General features: G+C 35.7%; 1 protein-coding gene across 1 annotated transcript in view; it reads right to left on the bottom strand.

Annotated features, from left to right (window-relative positions):
* The window catches only part of plch1 (phospholipase C, eta 1), a 157,788-nt gene that overhangs the window by 129,314 nt on the left and 10,426 nt on the right, over window positions 1-18,048 (bottom strand). The window contains exon 2 of the mRNA XM_087293312.1: window positions 8,572-8,672. Within this exon, the coding sequence (XP_087149438.1) occupies window positions 8,572-8,650 (79 nt within the window). The 5' untranslated portion in view covers window positions 8,651-8,672. The remainder of the gene's footprint in view (window positions 1-8,571; window positions 8,673-18,048) is intronic.

The following is an 18,048-nucleotide window of genomic DNA, read 5'->3' on the forward strand; positions in this document are numbered from 1 at the left end:
GACTAGTAACCAATACTATTCCTTATCATTTAACAATGACTCACTAAATTGTTTACAAACTAGTAAAAACAGTGTGGGCTACATGGTGGAGCTGTCGCCTCACAGCAAGAAGGTCTCTGGTTCGAGCACCAGCTGGGCCAGGTAGCTTTTCTGAATTTACATGTCCTCCCCGTGTTCACATGGGTTTCCTCTGTGTGCTTCGGTTTCCCCCACAGTCCAAAGGACATGCGCTATAGGTGAATTGAATAAGCTAAATTGGCTGTAGTGTAGGAGTGAGTGTGTGAATGCAGGAGTGTATGGGTGTTTTCCAGTGCTGGGTTGCATCCACTACATAAAACATATGCTGGACAGGCTGGTGGTTTATTCTGCTGTGGTGCTCCATGATTAATAAAGTGACTAAGCTGAAAAAAAAAAAGAATGAATGAATGAAGGAATAAAACCAGTGGTAAGAAGCTGAAACACTGAAACCTGTTCAATATGAGTGAACCGGCATGATTCATGTTGGTTTTATTGTATTACACCCCCCAATGGAGGACCACTGAATTTTTGCAATGTTTTGAAATAGTGATGACATAAAGAAGTCCTGTTTACTTATTTCACATGACATTGCCAATTTGATATGCGTTTCAAACCACTGATTGAAAACAAAAGGTTCGTAAAAGTTTCTAAGGGTACACCTATTCCAAGGTCAAATTTAAACACTTTTTCCAAATGTGTTTTAAAACTTTTGTGGCAAATTATATATTTACATACATATGCACACTTCATCACATTATGTCAAATGCTACTTGTTATAGTAATCTAATGATTTATTTTTTAATGGGATATTTGTACAAAGCCCAACACTGAACTACAGTCATTTTAAATGTCATTTACTCACAACATAAATGTGTCATCTTTTGATATTGATTTAAACTTTCTGCATTGTTTATTTATGGAAATGAACCACCAGCTTATTCAGCATTTGATTTTTACACAGCAGATGCCCTTTCAGCCAGAACCAAACACTGGTAAACATCTCATTCAGGGTGCTTTCACACTTGTGAATAGATTCATTTGTTCCGAAACAGGGATTAAAATTGTTACAATGTTTCTCTTTGTTCTTGGTGCAGTTTGCTTTCAGACGCCAAAGTTTCTGAAAAGTCCAAAAGAGCTAAAACAAGTCACGTGCTAGTAAACTCTTTTCACATTGGTCAGAGTTTTAGGGTTTATTTTGCAGAGTCCTTATGGATCCCTATTTTAATTTACGATGATGAGCTATAAAGACGTCATAAGCAAAAAGCTGCGCTTTAATTTTGAATGGTGACATCCACACACATTGTCACTAAATATAAATCAGGTAAGACTTTCTCATACATAGCAATTGGTTTATGCATTATAGGCTTTTACATGAAACGCATATTTACCGGTAGGAATGACCTCTCGCTCTACTCATAATTCTCTCTTCATATAGCTGTATATATGCCTATGACATATCCATGAGACACTATGATATAGCCAGACTCAGATCATATCGCTTTCTCATTACAATCGATCCGCTCCAGAGTTTGTTTCAATCGAGCCGAGACCTCATTCAGGTAATCTCGGACCAATTGATTTGGCGATTGATTTGGCGCTGATCCATTGCTGGATTCACATATGCAAAACAAACCACGCCAACTAAGGAAATGAGAGGTTCCAAAACAAAAATCTAGGTGTGAAAGCACCCTCACACTCACTGACCCAGCCGGGGCTCGAACCAGCGCCTTTCTTGCTGTGAGACGACTGTCCTGATGAAAAGGTCATCTCCACGCATTTTGTATTCAATCCCTGCTCAACCAAAAGGGCCAAAAAAAAAAAAAAAGATCACGCTACAGGCACATGTATCATTTTATGCAACACTAAAAAGATTTATTTTATTTAAAGAGTTAATTATTATTTCCTATTTAGTCAGATAAAATATTATGAAAGCAACACAATTACATTTTTAAGCACTTTATTCAAAATTGAAGCACTTTTTCAAACCTTGTTCCATCTCCCATACGAACACAGTTTTCTTTTTCAAGTGAAAATTATAGATTGCAATTTTGTGGCATGTACCATCATGCCTACCAAGAAAAGGTTATGTTGGCAGTGTAAAACCTGAAGTCTGATCGAGGTAATTTGCATCAAACCATATGTACTGTACTAAACCACAGCCCTCAGTGGAAACAAGGCATTATGCAGCCTGATTCAAGCACAACCTCTTTCTCCAATGATGCACCATGCACCTCATTTTTCATTAATCTCCTCCTCCTTCATTATAGAGCTAACCGTCTGAGACAAATGAGCAAGCAAATCAGAATGAAACAGCAAGAGAGAGACAGAGAGAGAGACTGGAAACCAGTGTTATATTAAAAGGAGATTTGTGGAATTGGGAAGCGCGCATGATAATTCACAAGATTAAATCACTCGCTTCTTCTATTTTCCAAGCAGGTTGATTCATCTCTTGTCTGCAGGAGCAGTGAAAATGTTTAAAGAATGAGGGTGAATTACTGCAGCGCTGCTAGAAGAGCCAGACAAAACACCTCCCTTCAGACAGATGGGCGACTGATGGACATCATGCATCAACTGCCCAGCCAATAGACAACAATCACACCTCTCACAGGAACAAACGTGCTGTCATATCAGCGCACAACTGCTTTTGGTATGGTAGGCATTAACACAAATGATAATGATATTGGCTGATAAGGACTGATTGTCTTGACTGCACATATAGAGAATTAGAGCTAAGGCAAACCAAAACAACATCATCTGATGTACACTAATGGCCAAAAGTGTTGTTGAGATGAGGTTTTTTTTTAATAATGACTTTATTTGCATTGAACCATCAAAACATGAGGAGCATGCTATACTGGGAAGACAGACAACCATTGGCAGCTACAGTTAATTAATATTTCATTATAACTCTCTTGTATTTGACCCCTAAGCATGTTTCCTAAAACATTGAGGACAGCTAAGCACAAATATACTTAGAAATGTTTAGAAAATAAACAGCAACATAGCATCATGTCTTAATAAATAGTTTGAATTTACAGTGCATCCAGAAAGTGTTCATAGCGTTTCACATTTTTTATGTTACAACCTTATTTCAAAATGGATTAAATTCATTTATTTCCTCAAAATTCTACACACAATACCCCATAATGACAATATGAAAAAAAGATTTGTTGCAAATTGTTGCAAATTTATTAAGAAACCTGAAAATCTCAAGTACATAAGTATGGATTGCCGTGAAACTCTAAGCTGAGCTCAGGTACGTTCTGTTTCCACTGATCATTCTTGAGATGTTTCAGCAGCTTAATTGGAGTTCACCTGTGGTAAATTCAGTTGATCGGACATGATTTAAAAAGGCATACACCGGTCTATAGAAGGTCCCGAGGTTGACAGTGCATGTCTAACACAAACCAAGCATGAAGACAAAGGAATTGTCTGTAGACCTCCGAGACAGGATTGTCTCAAGGCACAAGGCTGGGGAAGGTTACAGAATAATTTCTGCTGCTCTGAAAGTTCCAATGAGCACAGTGGCCTCCATCATCTGTAAGTGAAAGATCATAGCTGGCCGGCCATCTAAGCTGAGTGATCGGAGGAGAAGGGTCTTAGTCAAGGTGGTGACCAATAACCCGATGGTCACTCTGTCTGAACTCCAGCGTTTATCTGTGGAGAGAGGAGAACCTTACAGAAGGACAACCATCTGTGCAGCAATCAGGCCTGTATGGTAGAGTGGCCAGACGGAAGCCACTCCCCGCCTGGATTTTGCCACTACTCATTAGCAGGCTAATAGCATCCCTACAGTGAAGCATGGTGGTAGCTGCATCATACTGTGAGGATGTTTTTCAGCAACAGGAACTGGAAGACTTGTCAGGATGGAGGGAAAGATGAATGCAGCAATGTAAAGAGATATCCTAAATGAAAACCTGCTTCAGAGGGCTCTTGACCTCAGACTGGAGCGCCGGTTCATCTTCCAGAAGGACAATGTCCCAAAGTACACAGTCAAAATATCAACGGAGTGGCTTTACAACAACTCGGTGAATGTCCTTGAGTGATCAAGCCAGAGTCCAGACCTTAATCTTATTGAACATCTCTAGAGAGATCTGAAAATGGCTGTACACTTTCACTTCCCATCCAACCTGATGGAGCTTGAGATGTACTGCAAAGAAGAATGAGCAAAATTCCCAAAGACAGGTGTGCCAAGCTTGTGACATCATATTCAAAAAGACTTGAGGCTGTAATTGCTCCCAAAGGTATATCATCAAAGTTTTAAGCAAAGACTGTGAATATGTATATACATGTGATTTTTTTAGGTTTTTATTTTTAAAAGAATTGCAACAATTTCAAAAACTCTTTTTTTACATTGCTATTACTGGGTATTTTATGTAGAATGTTGAGGAAATAAATAAATATAATCCATTTTGGAATAGGACTCTAACATAAAAAAAATGTGTAAAAAGTGAAGAGCTATGAATGCTTTCCGAATGCACTGTATGCAATTAGCTTAAAGTTAAGCATGGCACTTGTTAAATAAACAAAAAAAAATGCATGGCCATGGAAAACTCTCAAATATTTAAGGATAAAAAAATGCTTAATGTGAAAACATATCATTAATCTATTAATCGAATTGAAGCAAAATTATGTTTAACACTTTCAACACTTCCTTCAATCTCAAGTTCTGAAAATTCAGAACATTATATATATATATATATATATTTTTTTTTTTTTTTGTGTGATTTGACAAGTGTTTTAAAGAACATTTTTATATGGATCACACTCAAAAAATAGCAATTTCCAATTAATAATTACCAAGAGCACACTGTATTTATTGAAATTGACAGTAAAGAAATAATTGGTAATAATTGATATGAAATATTTAAACTGTACACAAATTTATCATATTTAGTAAATTATATTGATTTCTGCAGGATGATGTGACACTAAACACTAGCATGCAAACCATTTTGAGCAGAGGTTTCAGAGATGCGGGTCATGACCCACACTAGTGGTCACCAAATATTTATGAGGGTTTACTCTAGTGTCAGGGTTACAAGTACAAATCAGACATATATATCACAGGCTTTATCTTGCAATCAATAAAAACAACATTATGATTCCACCCGCAGCACTTCTGTGACCACATCTTGCGCAATAAATCTTTCATTTAGCCTATATTGACAATGTAGCATACTCAAAAACAGCTGAATATAATAATAAACTGAATGCTTGCCCAGTACTGATGGAGAGATGTCAAGGATATTTTCTCATTGTAAAAGTGCATGATTGCGAGTTCAAAACCACTGAAGACTTTGCTCATTTGTCCAACTTTGCTCATTTGTTCAGCTGAACTAAATATTAATTCATTTTCCTTCAGATTAGTCCCTTTATTTATCAGGGGTTGCCACAGCAGAATGAACCGCCAATTTATCCAGCATATGTTTTACACAGCGGATGCCCTTCCAGCTGCAACCCAGTACTGGGAAACATCCATACACGCTCATACACTACAGACAATTTCAATTTATTCAATTCACCTAGAGCACATGTCTGGACTGTGGGGGAAACCCATGCGAACATGGGGAGAACATGCAAACTCAGAAATGCCAACTGACCCAGCCGGAACTTGAGTCAGCACCCTTCTTGCTGTGAGTGCTAACCACTGAGCCACCGTGTCGCCCTTGAACTAAATATTATTTCAGCTGATGCCCTTTTAGCCGCAATCCATCTCTGGGAAACATCTACACACACTTATACACTACGGACAATTTCGGCTACCAAATTCACCTGTACCGCATGTCTTTAGACTGTGGGAGAAACCAGAGCACCCGGAGGAAACAAACTCGAACACAGGGAGAACATGCAAAGTCCACACAGAAACACCAACTGACCCAGCCGAGCCTCGAACCAGCGACCTTCTTGCTGTGAGGTGACAGCACTACCTACTGACCACTGTGTTGCCCTAAATATTTTATTACTATACTAAAAAAAACAACAACAACAGTCAACGAGGGTGATTCAGTGTATGTGTAATCTGGCAATATGATGGATGACCTTCAGATTTTCCCATAAAAAAAAAAAAAAAAAAACAATGTCAGAATGTATAAAGGTTCCTTATAATGAAAAAATAAATAAATAAATAAAGACTAAATTATAACATATTATTTGAAATTATTTAAAAATTAAATATTTTAATTGAACATAATAAAATAATACAATTTTAAATATTAAATTATCTTGCTGTTCTGCATACTCCCCCGTAAAAAAAATGTTTTGTTGTGCCTAGTAACTGATGCTGCCTCTCAAAATGTAACTATTTTCATTTTCCATTTTATTTTGAATTTAGGTGGCACAGTAGGTAGCACAATCACCTCAAGAAGGTCGCTGGTTTGAGCCCCGGCTGGGTCAGTTGGCATCTGTGTGGAGTTTGTATGTTCTCCCCGTGTTCGCATGGGTTTTCTCCATGTGCTCCAGTTTCCCCCACAAGTCCAAAGACATGCGGTACAGGTGAATTGAATAAGCTACATTGGCCGTAGTGTATGTGTGTGAATGCAAGAGTGTATGGGTGTTTCCCAGTGTTAAGTTGTGGCTGGAAGGGCATTCTCTTGTGTAAAATATTTGCTGGATAAATTGACAGCTCATTCAGCTGTGTTGACCCCTGATTAGTAAAGGGACTAAGCCGAAAAGAAAATGAATGAATTTTGAATTTATTCATATCCAACGCTTCATTTGTAATGTAAGTAATGCAGTTATATCATCTTAATCCTTGTGTATTTTTCAAATTGACTACCCTTTAGTTCTGTTGTTGCTCCATTGACTAATATAATAGTGACATTTTTGATCACAAAGCCATGACAGCATCAAATCATGCATTCTTGATTGTGGATGGTTTCCCTGTTGGGTCAAATTTGTCTTTTTTACTGTTGATCATCAGTTGGAACCATTAACCCTTTAGATCAGTGATGCCCAAAGTAGGGCCCAAAGTTGGCCCATTGTAAGCTTTGATTTGGCCCACCATCCCATCTGAGTAGAGAGTGAGAAGGATAGAGAGGATTGGGACAAATGCCTTAAAAAGAGATCGTCACTTCTAATTTGATGTAACCTTTTTTGTTTGTTTGTTTGTTTGTTTGTTTTAATGCTGAGCTACAAAAAAAGCAAACTGAAATAAAAGGTTTCATTTAAATGTACTGTAAATAATGTCACTTGATGGACAGAGGACTATGCAGAAGACATCGGTAATTAAATAAAGGCAAAAACTAGTGTAACCCCATTCTGTTAAAAATGAGATTGTTTTTGGTTTTACTGTAATATAATAATTTAAGTAAATATAAAAAAGTGCTGTATTAGCCATGTTTTTTAGTTATTTTAAAACATTATTAAACAAATTAGGAAATTACAATCTAGTTTGGTTTTTGGCTCTTCATAAGAAGAAGTTTGGGCATCGCTGCTTTAAATAGACTTGTGCAAAAAATGTTTATATGGACTCTTTATAAAGACTTTTATATGGAGTTCTGTGGAGTAAAACAACAAGTTATAGTGTGTGCATAAATACACTTACTATGTTTACTTACTACTTACTATGTTCTGAGAGCTGCTGTTTATTTTGATTTTCTCAGATGTATCAAGATAAGTAGGCAAGGCCTCTCACACACTCACGTTATATACGACTCCATTCAAAATCCAGAAACTATGCTTTTTTTTTTTTATTGTAACTGATGATCAACAGTAAAAAAAATGTAACTCTTCCCAACAGGGAAAATCCCCAACAATCATTAAAGCATGATAATTTGATGTCAAGGCTTTGTAATCAAAAATGTCATTATAATGAAAGTCAATGGGGCAAAAACAGCCACTAAAATTATGAAAGGGTGTACATTTGCCCAGTATATTGTTGAGTTTTTGACAACTTTTAAAACATTTTTCTCAAAATATGTGTCAAATTAGGAATTGTACCCAAAAACATTCCATTTGCTGAAAGACAGAAAAAAACACTCAAAATCACTAAAGAGTGGATGAAAACATCCCCATCAGCACACAAGAGTTAAGTAATTATAATCAAATTACACAAATGTAAAATGTAAAGCATTACATTCCTGCATTCCCAGAAAATGTCGTTACAATACAGAAACCGTGTAATACATTATACCCAATTAAATTGGCTATTGATATTTAGCACTTCATGTAATCACACGTAATCATGCTGGACTTATTTGTTAATTTTTCAACCCAGCTATTTGTATTAGGTAGGGACTCTTGCTTTGCTCTTGTCGTGTTCTCAGTGATGTGATTTTTGATGCACAGCTCCATTTAAATAAATGAATTTAAGCTGATGAGGACTGATTTCCATTGAGTTAGTCCCATAATTGACGGCAGTTCCCAAACACTCCAGCACACATGCTTATTTGTCCACATAATGTGAGAGACAGCACCACCTTGTGTAAACCAGTCCCGGTTGCATTTGACAGTCAACTGAGATCTGAAAAGGTATACATTTTGTCCTAAATTCTTAAATAAAAATGAAGGGCCTGATTTTGATCTGTATCCATCATTCCCCCATAAACCTACCATGGAAGACGCTGTTGTCAGCCAGAAAATGGCGGCAATACTGTGGAGCCCCATACTTGTCCATCTTCCTGTAGCTCATGATGGGATGAAGAGCAGGATATCTGTAATGGAAAAAAAAAAACATAGATAGCTTATTCCTAAGGGTGTAATAGTACAAAAAAATAAATAGTACAAGTTAAGAGTGGATAAACGATTTCATTATACAAGGGTATACAGTATTTAGGAATAACTTTTCCCCATAATTTCAAAGATATTGTTAACGGTAATCTAGAACCCTAACTGGATAAAATGCCAGCTGATACAACGAGATGGGCTCCCCTTTTTCTATCTCTCTGGGGGAAAGGTCAGTGTATTAAAAATGAACTCTAAACCCCAAAATTATTGTCTTAAGCTCCCTACCTGTCTCTGTCCATGCAAAATATTTCAGTAAATTTGACATGATATGTAAACAATTTTTGTGGAATGGTAAGAAATTTTGAATGCGGTTAGAGAAACTGCAGCTTCCAGTTGAGAGGGGAGGCCTAGGTCTCCCTAAACGGTCTCTGTACAATTATGCATTTGGTTTGAGGCACCTGGGACAATGGATGTTACCTCCAGAATTTCCCCCTCCTTCCCATGGCTAAACATGTAAAAAATTGTTTACTCATCAATACCATTTGAGCGCTTATAGCAAAATTACTTTTTGCCAGTACATAATCATCCAATTATTTCACATTTCCAAACAATTTGGAAAAAGACATTGCGGATTTTCTAATCTGACCCTTTCCTAAGTCCTTCATCTTCCATCTGGGCCAATCCAAAATTGTTAATAATAGGTGGAACACCAGTATTATGGAAGGAATGGATAAATAATACCATTTTGTAAAATCTTGAGGAATCTATAAAAATAACAAAGTAATGTCTTTTAAAAGACCAAAACATCTATGTAATCTGCCTAATAATCAGTTCTGGAAGTATCTACAGTTGAGACAGTTCGTCACTTTAGAATTATAAGGTTCTATCTGTGTTCTAAATGGTTTTGAGTTTTTGAGCTTTAAATTTTTTGCATTCCATATAGACAACAGTATGTGTGTAACATTTGTTTTTAAATAAAAAGTCTTAAAACTTATTAAAAAAATTCTATAATATGAATAAGTTGTCATTTAATAAGAATATGTCAATAACTCAATTTTGAAAAACTGTCAGATAGAACCTTAAAAAAATCTAAGGTGACAATTTGCTCACAAATGTCTTTGAATTCTCCTAAGGGTAAAATATTGATAACATGGTCCGCAATGTTATAGGTACTGGCCATGAAGCTTCTAAATACTATGTACTAGTCAAACGAGTCAAATATTAGTTCTGCAGTCAAGATAATATGGGAAAAAGATTTGGGATGCACATTTGAAAATGAGAACTAGGGAAAATTGCTGGGAATTTAAAATTAATGATGTTAGAACACGTACATATACATATACAGTTAAAAATTTTACTGGACTCCTAAGAGACTATTCAGAGCAAGTTTCAAAAACAATGCAGAATGCTGCCGATACCAAGAAGAAGCAGTTGACCTATTTTATGTATTATGCCAATGCCCATTTTTGGAGAGAGGTGCATGAATACCTTGTAAAGATATTGCAGACCCAGTGTGACTTTTGCCCAAACTATACATACTTGGTGACCCCTGTGCCTTAAGCCACATGAATAAAGCTAAATCACAGTGGATACAGAGTTGTATCATGCTAGGGAGATGGGTGATTGTTTAAAACTGGATATCTTCCAGTAGACCTCTGATCTTTGAGTGGATTTCAGAGTTAGGATGAGTTGCAGCTTTTGAAAAACTCTCCTACAGTTTACATGGAAAGATTGAAATTTATTTTGATAAATGGGGAAAAAAATAACCTCAGTGATCCTTTGGAAGAATGTAAATTTTTCAATGTACACACGCTGCAATACCTCTAGTATCCAATCCTCATGTGATGAGGATAAACCAGCCTAGACTGGTTTAAGCTGGATTTTTCAGCAGGGGTACCATATTGCATATAAAATTTCATATTTTTGTCAAAATGTTCTTCAATATAGCAGCCCTAATCGCAACTGTCATTAATGACAGACTATGTCGGTCAAGACCTGTTTCAAACACACACAAAAGACAAATTATCTAGATTTTTACATCATCAATCCATGTTAATGGCAATGAGCAATCTCTTTATTTCATTGATTGGCCATCATAGGAGAAGCCACACAGCTGTACTGTGCCTCAAAATCTCTGACACTGGGAGAATTTCATCTGAGGTTAAACTTGATTGAGATGATCATTAATCGGACGTCTGTAAACATGTCAAACTACTGATCAAAGACTACATTTTCTAGCCTAGCAGTAAATAAATTTTGTCTCAGACAGCTAAATCGTTCCCAAAATTGTGCAGTGTGCTCTCAACATTATCCAACAACCACTCAACAAGAAATCTGGGCCGTTGGTTAAAATCTGTTTCTAACCAAAAAAAAAACAAAAAACAAAAAACAAAAAAAAAAACACAGTATATTTTCAATGGCAACATGAGTACTGTTGCTAATTTCTGTTATTAAATATACAATATGGTTTATCATACAGTTTTAAATGTCCATTAAATAATTAAATTTTGTTTGCATGTTGATAAGTTCATGTGATTGTAAATGTTAGGATCCATGTGCATGTCAGCTAGAGGGTGATGTTCAGTGTGAAGCCTGATCTTGTCAAACTCGAGTGAGATGATTGGAGATGACAGGTGCAGTTCTACCGTTACAGCATTAATCGTGCTGATGGGATTACAAAAGAGATTGTGGAGAAAGAAATAAGATAAAAGAATGAAAAATGGGTTTGTGTGTTATAAAAGGGATCTAAAATGATAAATATACTATTGGTATTGGTTTTACAGATGAAAAAAGCAAAAAATTATGAGCAGTGTCACTTCTATAATCTAATTTTAAACAGAGGACTTATAATAACTTCCCAAAACAATTAGGACTTTCACTGAAATTATTTTTGTCCTTATTCAGTTCTAAAAAACAACAACAAAGAACTATAAATATTATAATGTACACTGTAAAAAATATCTGTAAATGAACAGTTTTCCGTATTTTGTGATTCATGTTTTGATTGAATTTTTTTTTATATATATAATTGATGCTTTTGAATCACATTATGAGACCTTCATGTTTCTTCTGACAACTATTAACCTGTAGGAAAAATAGCTTTTTAATAGTTTAAAGTAGCGATACTCATTTCGGTTAATTTTGCCAACCTACAACTGCCACTCGTTAACCGAATAATAACAGTTAACTGGTCAGATTAAAATTAAATTATTATTTAATAAAGAAAATTGATAAAAAAAAAAAACACATTAAATATTGCATTTTCATGTACTGATTTATTTTAACACATGAACAACAGCATTCAGAATAACAGCACATCTTCAAGCACCTGCAGTGTTTCCAACAGCATAGAACCCAAAATAAATTAAATTTAAAAAAGAATAAAAATAATACTCCTGCCCTAGATATTTTTCACTAGTTGACAAGTTTAGATTACAAAGCAAAAACACTGACTGAATGCTTTTTAAGAACTGCATATGCTGTTAGTCCAACAGTATGCTTTTTTTCTTCTGTCAAATAAAAGTAGCAGGCTACCTAAAATCAATTCCTCTGTCGAAAATATGCATTTAACCAATGGAAACCCTGCCTCTGCTTTCATTTGATTGAACAATGAAAAAGATGCAACTTATGTAACGTGCTTTTTCCGCTCAGAGCTTACTTTTTTCAACTGTGAGTAAGCGAACAGCAAAAAAGCGAGGCGTGCAGGGCGCCGTAAAACGCTGGTGGTCATAAGTAAACCATTCAATAGATGCCCCTCTTAACACAAAAAGCGTGTTCACTTTGATCAGCCCCTTATGCAGCCAAACTTTAAAAAATATTTATATAATAATATTTAATTATCTTTTAACTGATACCATTAGTCAGTTAAAAACGCTCCATTTTGGTTAACGGTTAATTGGTTATTATGAGCATCCCTAGTTTAAAGTGTTATATTTTCTGGGTTGGTGTTGTAAATTAGGCCGCAAAACAATTTTGTCAACATTCTATGGAAGCTTGTGTCATTGCCACAGAATGAAAACAAAAATGAAAATAATGTCAAAATTGTGATATTACTTTTACCATTTTGTGAAACAATGTATCAATTCTGAGAACAAAATCAAATTCAAAATTCTGAATTCATAATTAAGCTTTTTTAAATATTTTTTTCTATAAGGCTTTTATATTTAACAAGTATAACTTTTTTATAATTGTTTGATAGAACTGTTTAGGTAATGCAGAGTTCAGACTGCATTTTGAGGCCTGATTTTGAATTGCCGACAGGTTTTAAGAAATCGACGACGATTGCTGAAAAATCACAGGCAAATCGGTGCTCGTTCCTGTGATTAACACTCACACAGTGTGAACTATCAAAGACGTGATCTGAGAGAATTGCCAATGAGTCGCCGACACACATGAGATATTTGGCATTCTAAATATTTGGACCTGTCAGCAATTCAAATCATGCCGTATGAAAAGTGTTCTGACTGAAAATAACATCAGTGATCACCTACCGCCAATGAGAGAGCCGCATTCACTAGTGTGCATATCTGCAGGCCAGTAGGAGGTTCGGGAAAAAGTTAAAAGGCCTACTATTCAGTCTATTTGGAACCAAGAAATGGAAGAAAAACTAATGGAAATTTGTCAGGAGTAAAGGTTTCTTTCTCATTATGTGGTTAATAACAAAAGATAAACTCCTGTATGTGACCTTGCCTTGTTTCATGTCACTTCTCAAGTGTGTTTGGTTGTGAGACGTAGTTTGCAAACCGAGACAAAGTCAATAGAGTCTGGCTGCAGATTTGCACTTGCACTTTAAGGCTTGCATTCTCGGACTTGCACTCTCAGGCAACCGCGCTTCCCTTGCAAGTGACGAAGGTACAATTGACACTTGTACTCGCTTACATAAAAAGTTCTTCAGTAATTTAACTTAAGAGTGTCCCTGAGTGAGGGACGCATTATTTGACAACATCATCACTAGCAACACAAACGAATTCGAAACTTACTTTCAATATATTGGTGTCGATTGCAAGTGATGTGCCAAGAGAGTGCAGGTGTCAATTGTAAATGACGTCACTTACAGAGAAAGCGTGGGTGCCTGAGAGAGCAAGCTCGAGAGGGCAAGACTGAGAACCCTATCATACACCCGGCGAAGTGTGGTGCAAGGCGCGGCGCAATAGTCTTTTGGTAGTTTCAGCTTGGCGCAAGAGTCGTTTTGAGGCGTTGCGCTACGCTGTTTAAATAGCAAATGCATTAGCGCTCATTTGTGCGCCCATAGGCGTTCTGGTCTAAAAAGGAAGGCGTTCTGAGGCGGACTATAACTATAATAGATTTTTCATTAGACCAAAATTAACCCGGTCTAAACTCCGGCACAGAGTTGCGCCTCGCTTACACACTGCTTAATACGCACAAGAGAGCAATAGGCAAATATCCTTACATATGAAAAAAATTAAATATTAAGGATAAATATAGGATATAATAAGAATAGATATAGGATATAAATATTAAGGATAAAAATATTACAAAAATTATTTTCTAGCCTACATAAATATGAAAAATCACTGCTTTTATGTCTTCTTCATCTCGAGAGGCTTTTTCAGTTCATTCATAACAATTTGCTTTTGTATAATGTTATTATTATTAGCAGTATTATTTATCATATCCATATTTATATTTGTTTTATTAAAAACAAGCTTAAATTTGCCCACCTGTCAGGTTTTAGACCATATGGGGCACAGCATGTGTTTTAGGATATAACTCAGGTTTTTGAGCACATTTTGTTATTATTGTTCTTTTATCCGTTTGCTGGAAATTAGAACTGAATTTAGAAATAGTTTTGAAACAAATATTTGCGCTTAACAAACAAAATTATTTATCTATAGACTAATTGATGTCTGTGCATAAAGTTTTCCCTATTCAAGAGCGAAAGTGAAAGTAGTTCCATTATCTCTCATTCTAACGCAGTAGATGCTCTGTTTAACAGTTTTCTGTAAAAAAAAACTGTTAACTGTTAACTGTTTGCTAGTAAAATGCTCATTTTTTCCACTTAGACTTACTTTACGTCCTGTAAATAGCGAATGCGCTCTTGGCGCGACGCAGCTGGCTCTTAAAGGGAATGGGAGATGAGACTCTAATTGTTTTTTTCTCAAAACACACCTATAACTCATTAAGAAAATAGACTCAACCCTTTTAGACCATGCGCCATGGGGTAAAGCAGGTTTTCCCGTCCTTAAATTAGCAAAAACGCGTTTTGACACGCCCTGAAAGCGTTTGCGCTCTGCGTTTTGCGCTCTGCGCATGGACCAAAAATAGAGCCCTGAGAGTGCAAGTGCAAATCTGTAGCCAGACTCCTCTCAACGAAGTTGTTGGCAATTCTTCCTATTTTAAAGTCATGCAATGTGAAACCCCCTGTCACCAATGTATCTTGCAGTGTAAACACAGCAGCAACAAAATCCTACCCTAGATAGTCGTGCAGTGTGAAAACATCTGTGCAGGACTACTTTAAAAATCGTGCAGTCTGAACTTGGCATAAGTCAAAGATATGAGATAAAATGATGCAATTAACTCTTTTTTTTTTTTTTAATGCCGTGGTATAAATTCTAAATTCTAAGGCTTCCATATCCTGTCTACTGAAAGAGACTGTCAAATAAAATCTTTCATATAAATTATATATATAATTCTACAAAAATCTTCTAAATTAATTGTCAGTAAAAAATAATAAATTGTGGGGAAACCATGCAATATATTCTCCATTCTATGAACACATAATAACTTTTTTTCTGTACTGAAGTTTTACAACAATTTCTTTTTTATGACATAATGTCTATTTGCTACAAATCATACAAATCATCAGACACCTAAAGCTGCCCGTTTAAACACCAAAGACAAATTACCGCTCAAAGAGATCAAATCTACTATGATCTGCACTTTGCTTCTCATTATTCAGAGGTGCAGTAACAAGCTTGTGGAGCTGTAGAGTAACAGAAACCATCCACTCAAACTAGAGCCCCCCACAAAGGCTATGCATTTGACCCCGTGACCTCAGTCTGTACTAATTTCCTGAAACATGCTGAAATCAGACACTACGACAGGAGCCGATGGGGGTCCTACATTTTCCGGAACTTTCTCCCTCAGGATTTTCCATAAATCACCAGCAGACAAACAGGCAACAGGTGCTGTTAAAGTAAAAGTCCTAACAGAGGAAATGGGTGACCGGTAACAAAGATGTAAATGAAAAATAGCTACTTTTAAAAGTACAAATCTACACAGACAGTCCAGGTAAATACTCTGATCTTTTACTAAGCACATTTGATTGAATTAAACAATAACATATGTATCAAATGCACTTTTTAAGTTCTTTATACAGGACAACTTAAGATAATAAACATAAAATAAAACTGTTACAGGACACATCTATTTCCCAGCATGCTTTTCTTAAAGCTGCGAATCATTTAGGTACACGAAGATGAATTCAATTAAGTTTCAGCTATTAAAACTAAGTTTTATTCAATTAATTTTTATTATATTAAAACAAACTCATTATATATCATCAAAACTGGATTTTATAAACAGCAGCAGAACTAATCATTTTCATCGATTTTTTTCTACTAGGTTTTAAAAAGCCAATTATAGCCAAGTAATTTGATTGTTCCATATACCAGCAACATTTCAACATTATACATTTTTCAATATTATAAATATTTGCTTGATATTTCCTAGCCTATCTAGCTATGTTCATTCACGTTAAACATAAATAAATAATGGATTCTTTTTTTTAAAAAATGTCTCAAATGTAATTACATTTGATGATTTGGGTCAAGTGATTCATATTTTGCACTTCTCACTTTGGTTAATGTTGCTCAATGCGTATCAATGCACCTTGATTTTCATACCTTTTCAAGAATATTGGGATTTTCTGCTCTAAATGTAGCTGTTTTTGTTGCCAGTGCCTTTAATGCTATAGTTCTCCCCACCCACCATTCCCACGTGCTTGTCAGAGTGTGCCTCAATCTCTGCCTCAGTTGTGTGAGATAAACAGCACAGTGACAGACATAAAGGAAGCAGATCTCATGTAACATGTGTGAGAAATATTACAGTAAGAACTTTCTCAATGATTATTTGATGTATTTGTTGTGGAGTTAATTCAAGTCTTTCTGCACAATGACGTTACAAAGTTCACGCACACGCACACACACACACACACACACACACACACACAAAATGGACAAACACACGCAGCGCTTGCGTTTAACTTTGCATTGTTTTGCAACTGCAAATGTGACGGGATACACATTAATATCCAATGCTGTAAGGATATCCATTATGTTAATGTGCAAAATAAACCTGATTTAACATCCACAATTAAACTGGGATTGAAGTTTCTACTTTAATAAACGTCCTGAAATGCGGCTGTGGTGATAAAGATGGTAAAATCGCTGTAATTCATTACAAACATGTAATGTTTTAAAGTCATTTTAAACTTGTAAAACTCATTCTCGATCACATTTGATGATGACTGATGATCACAGAGAGCTGAACAGATCTTTTAATCTCTGTTACTTTGTGCACGTCCTGTCTTGTGGATATGATTATACGTGTTACTACGGCCAAGCAAACCGCACTCCTACATCACATGGGTCTCAAAATGGGAGGGATTTGGATCCTATTTTAAAATCAAGAAATGTAAAAAAAAAAAAAAGAGAGATTTATTGTGTTTATATCACTTCAGTATGACTGCGGACAGACTATATGTACAAACAGTTCTGTCCAAACAGCTTCAGAAAGATGATTTTCATCATAAGTGCCATTTAAAGTCCACAGAAACAGGAAGTTGCAACCATTTTGATTGGATGTAGTAAAGTTTCACTCCAGAGCACCCAGGTGAACACAAGATGAACATAGAAACTCCACACAGAAATTCCAACTGGCCCAGCTGAGACTGGAAACTGTGACCTTCTTGCGGTAAGGTAACAGTGCTAACCATTGAACCACTGTGCTGCCTCGATATTATGTAATAAATATATGTAATTATTATTACGTGTCAGTCTGACTTAATGATTAGAAAGTCAGACTGAAGTGAACACAATTTAAGTACTTAATGTTGAGTCAAGCTTTAAATAATATTAAATATCTAAATTCTTTCTTTTTTTTTTTTTTTTAGCGAGATGCTAATCGTCTAATCCGATTCAATGATTTATGCCAAGCTAAAAGTAATCGTGCCAGACCCAGAGATTAGCTGACTCATTAAAAATGGTAAAAATAAATAAATAAATTTAATTATTAATTAATTATTAATTAATAATAATAAATAAACAAAACAAACTGTTTGGTGAATTGTAAATTCACTAAAGAAATTTGCCTATTTTCAAAAAAGTGATGTGTTCCTTCAAA

This window comes from Danio rerio, chromosome 18 (assembly GCF_052040795.2).
Source record: "Danio rerio strain M-AB ecotype USA chromosome 18, GRCz13ab, whole genome shotgun sequence".
Lineage (NCBI taxonomy): Eukaryota > Metazoa > Chordata > Actinopteri > Cypriniformes > Danionidae > Danio > Danio rerio.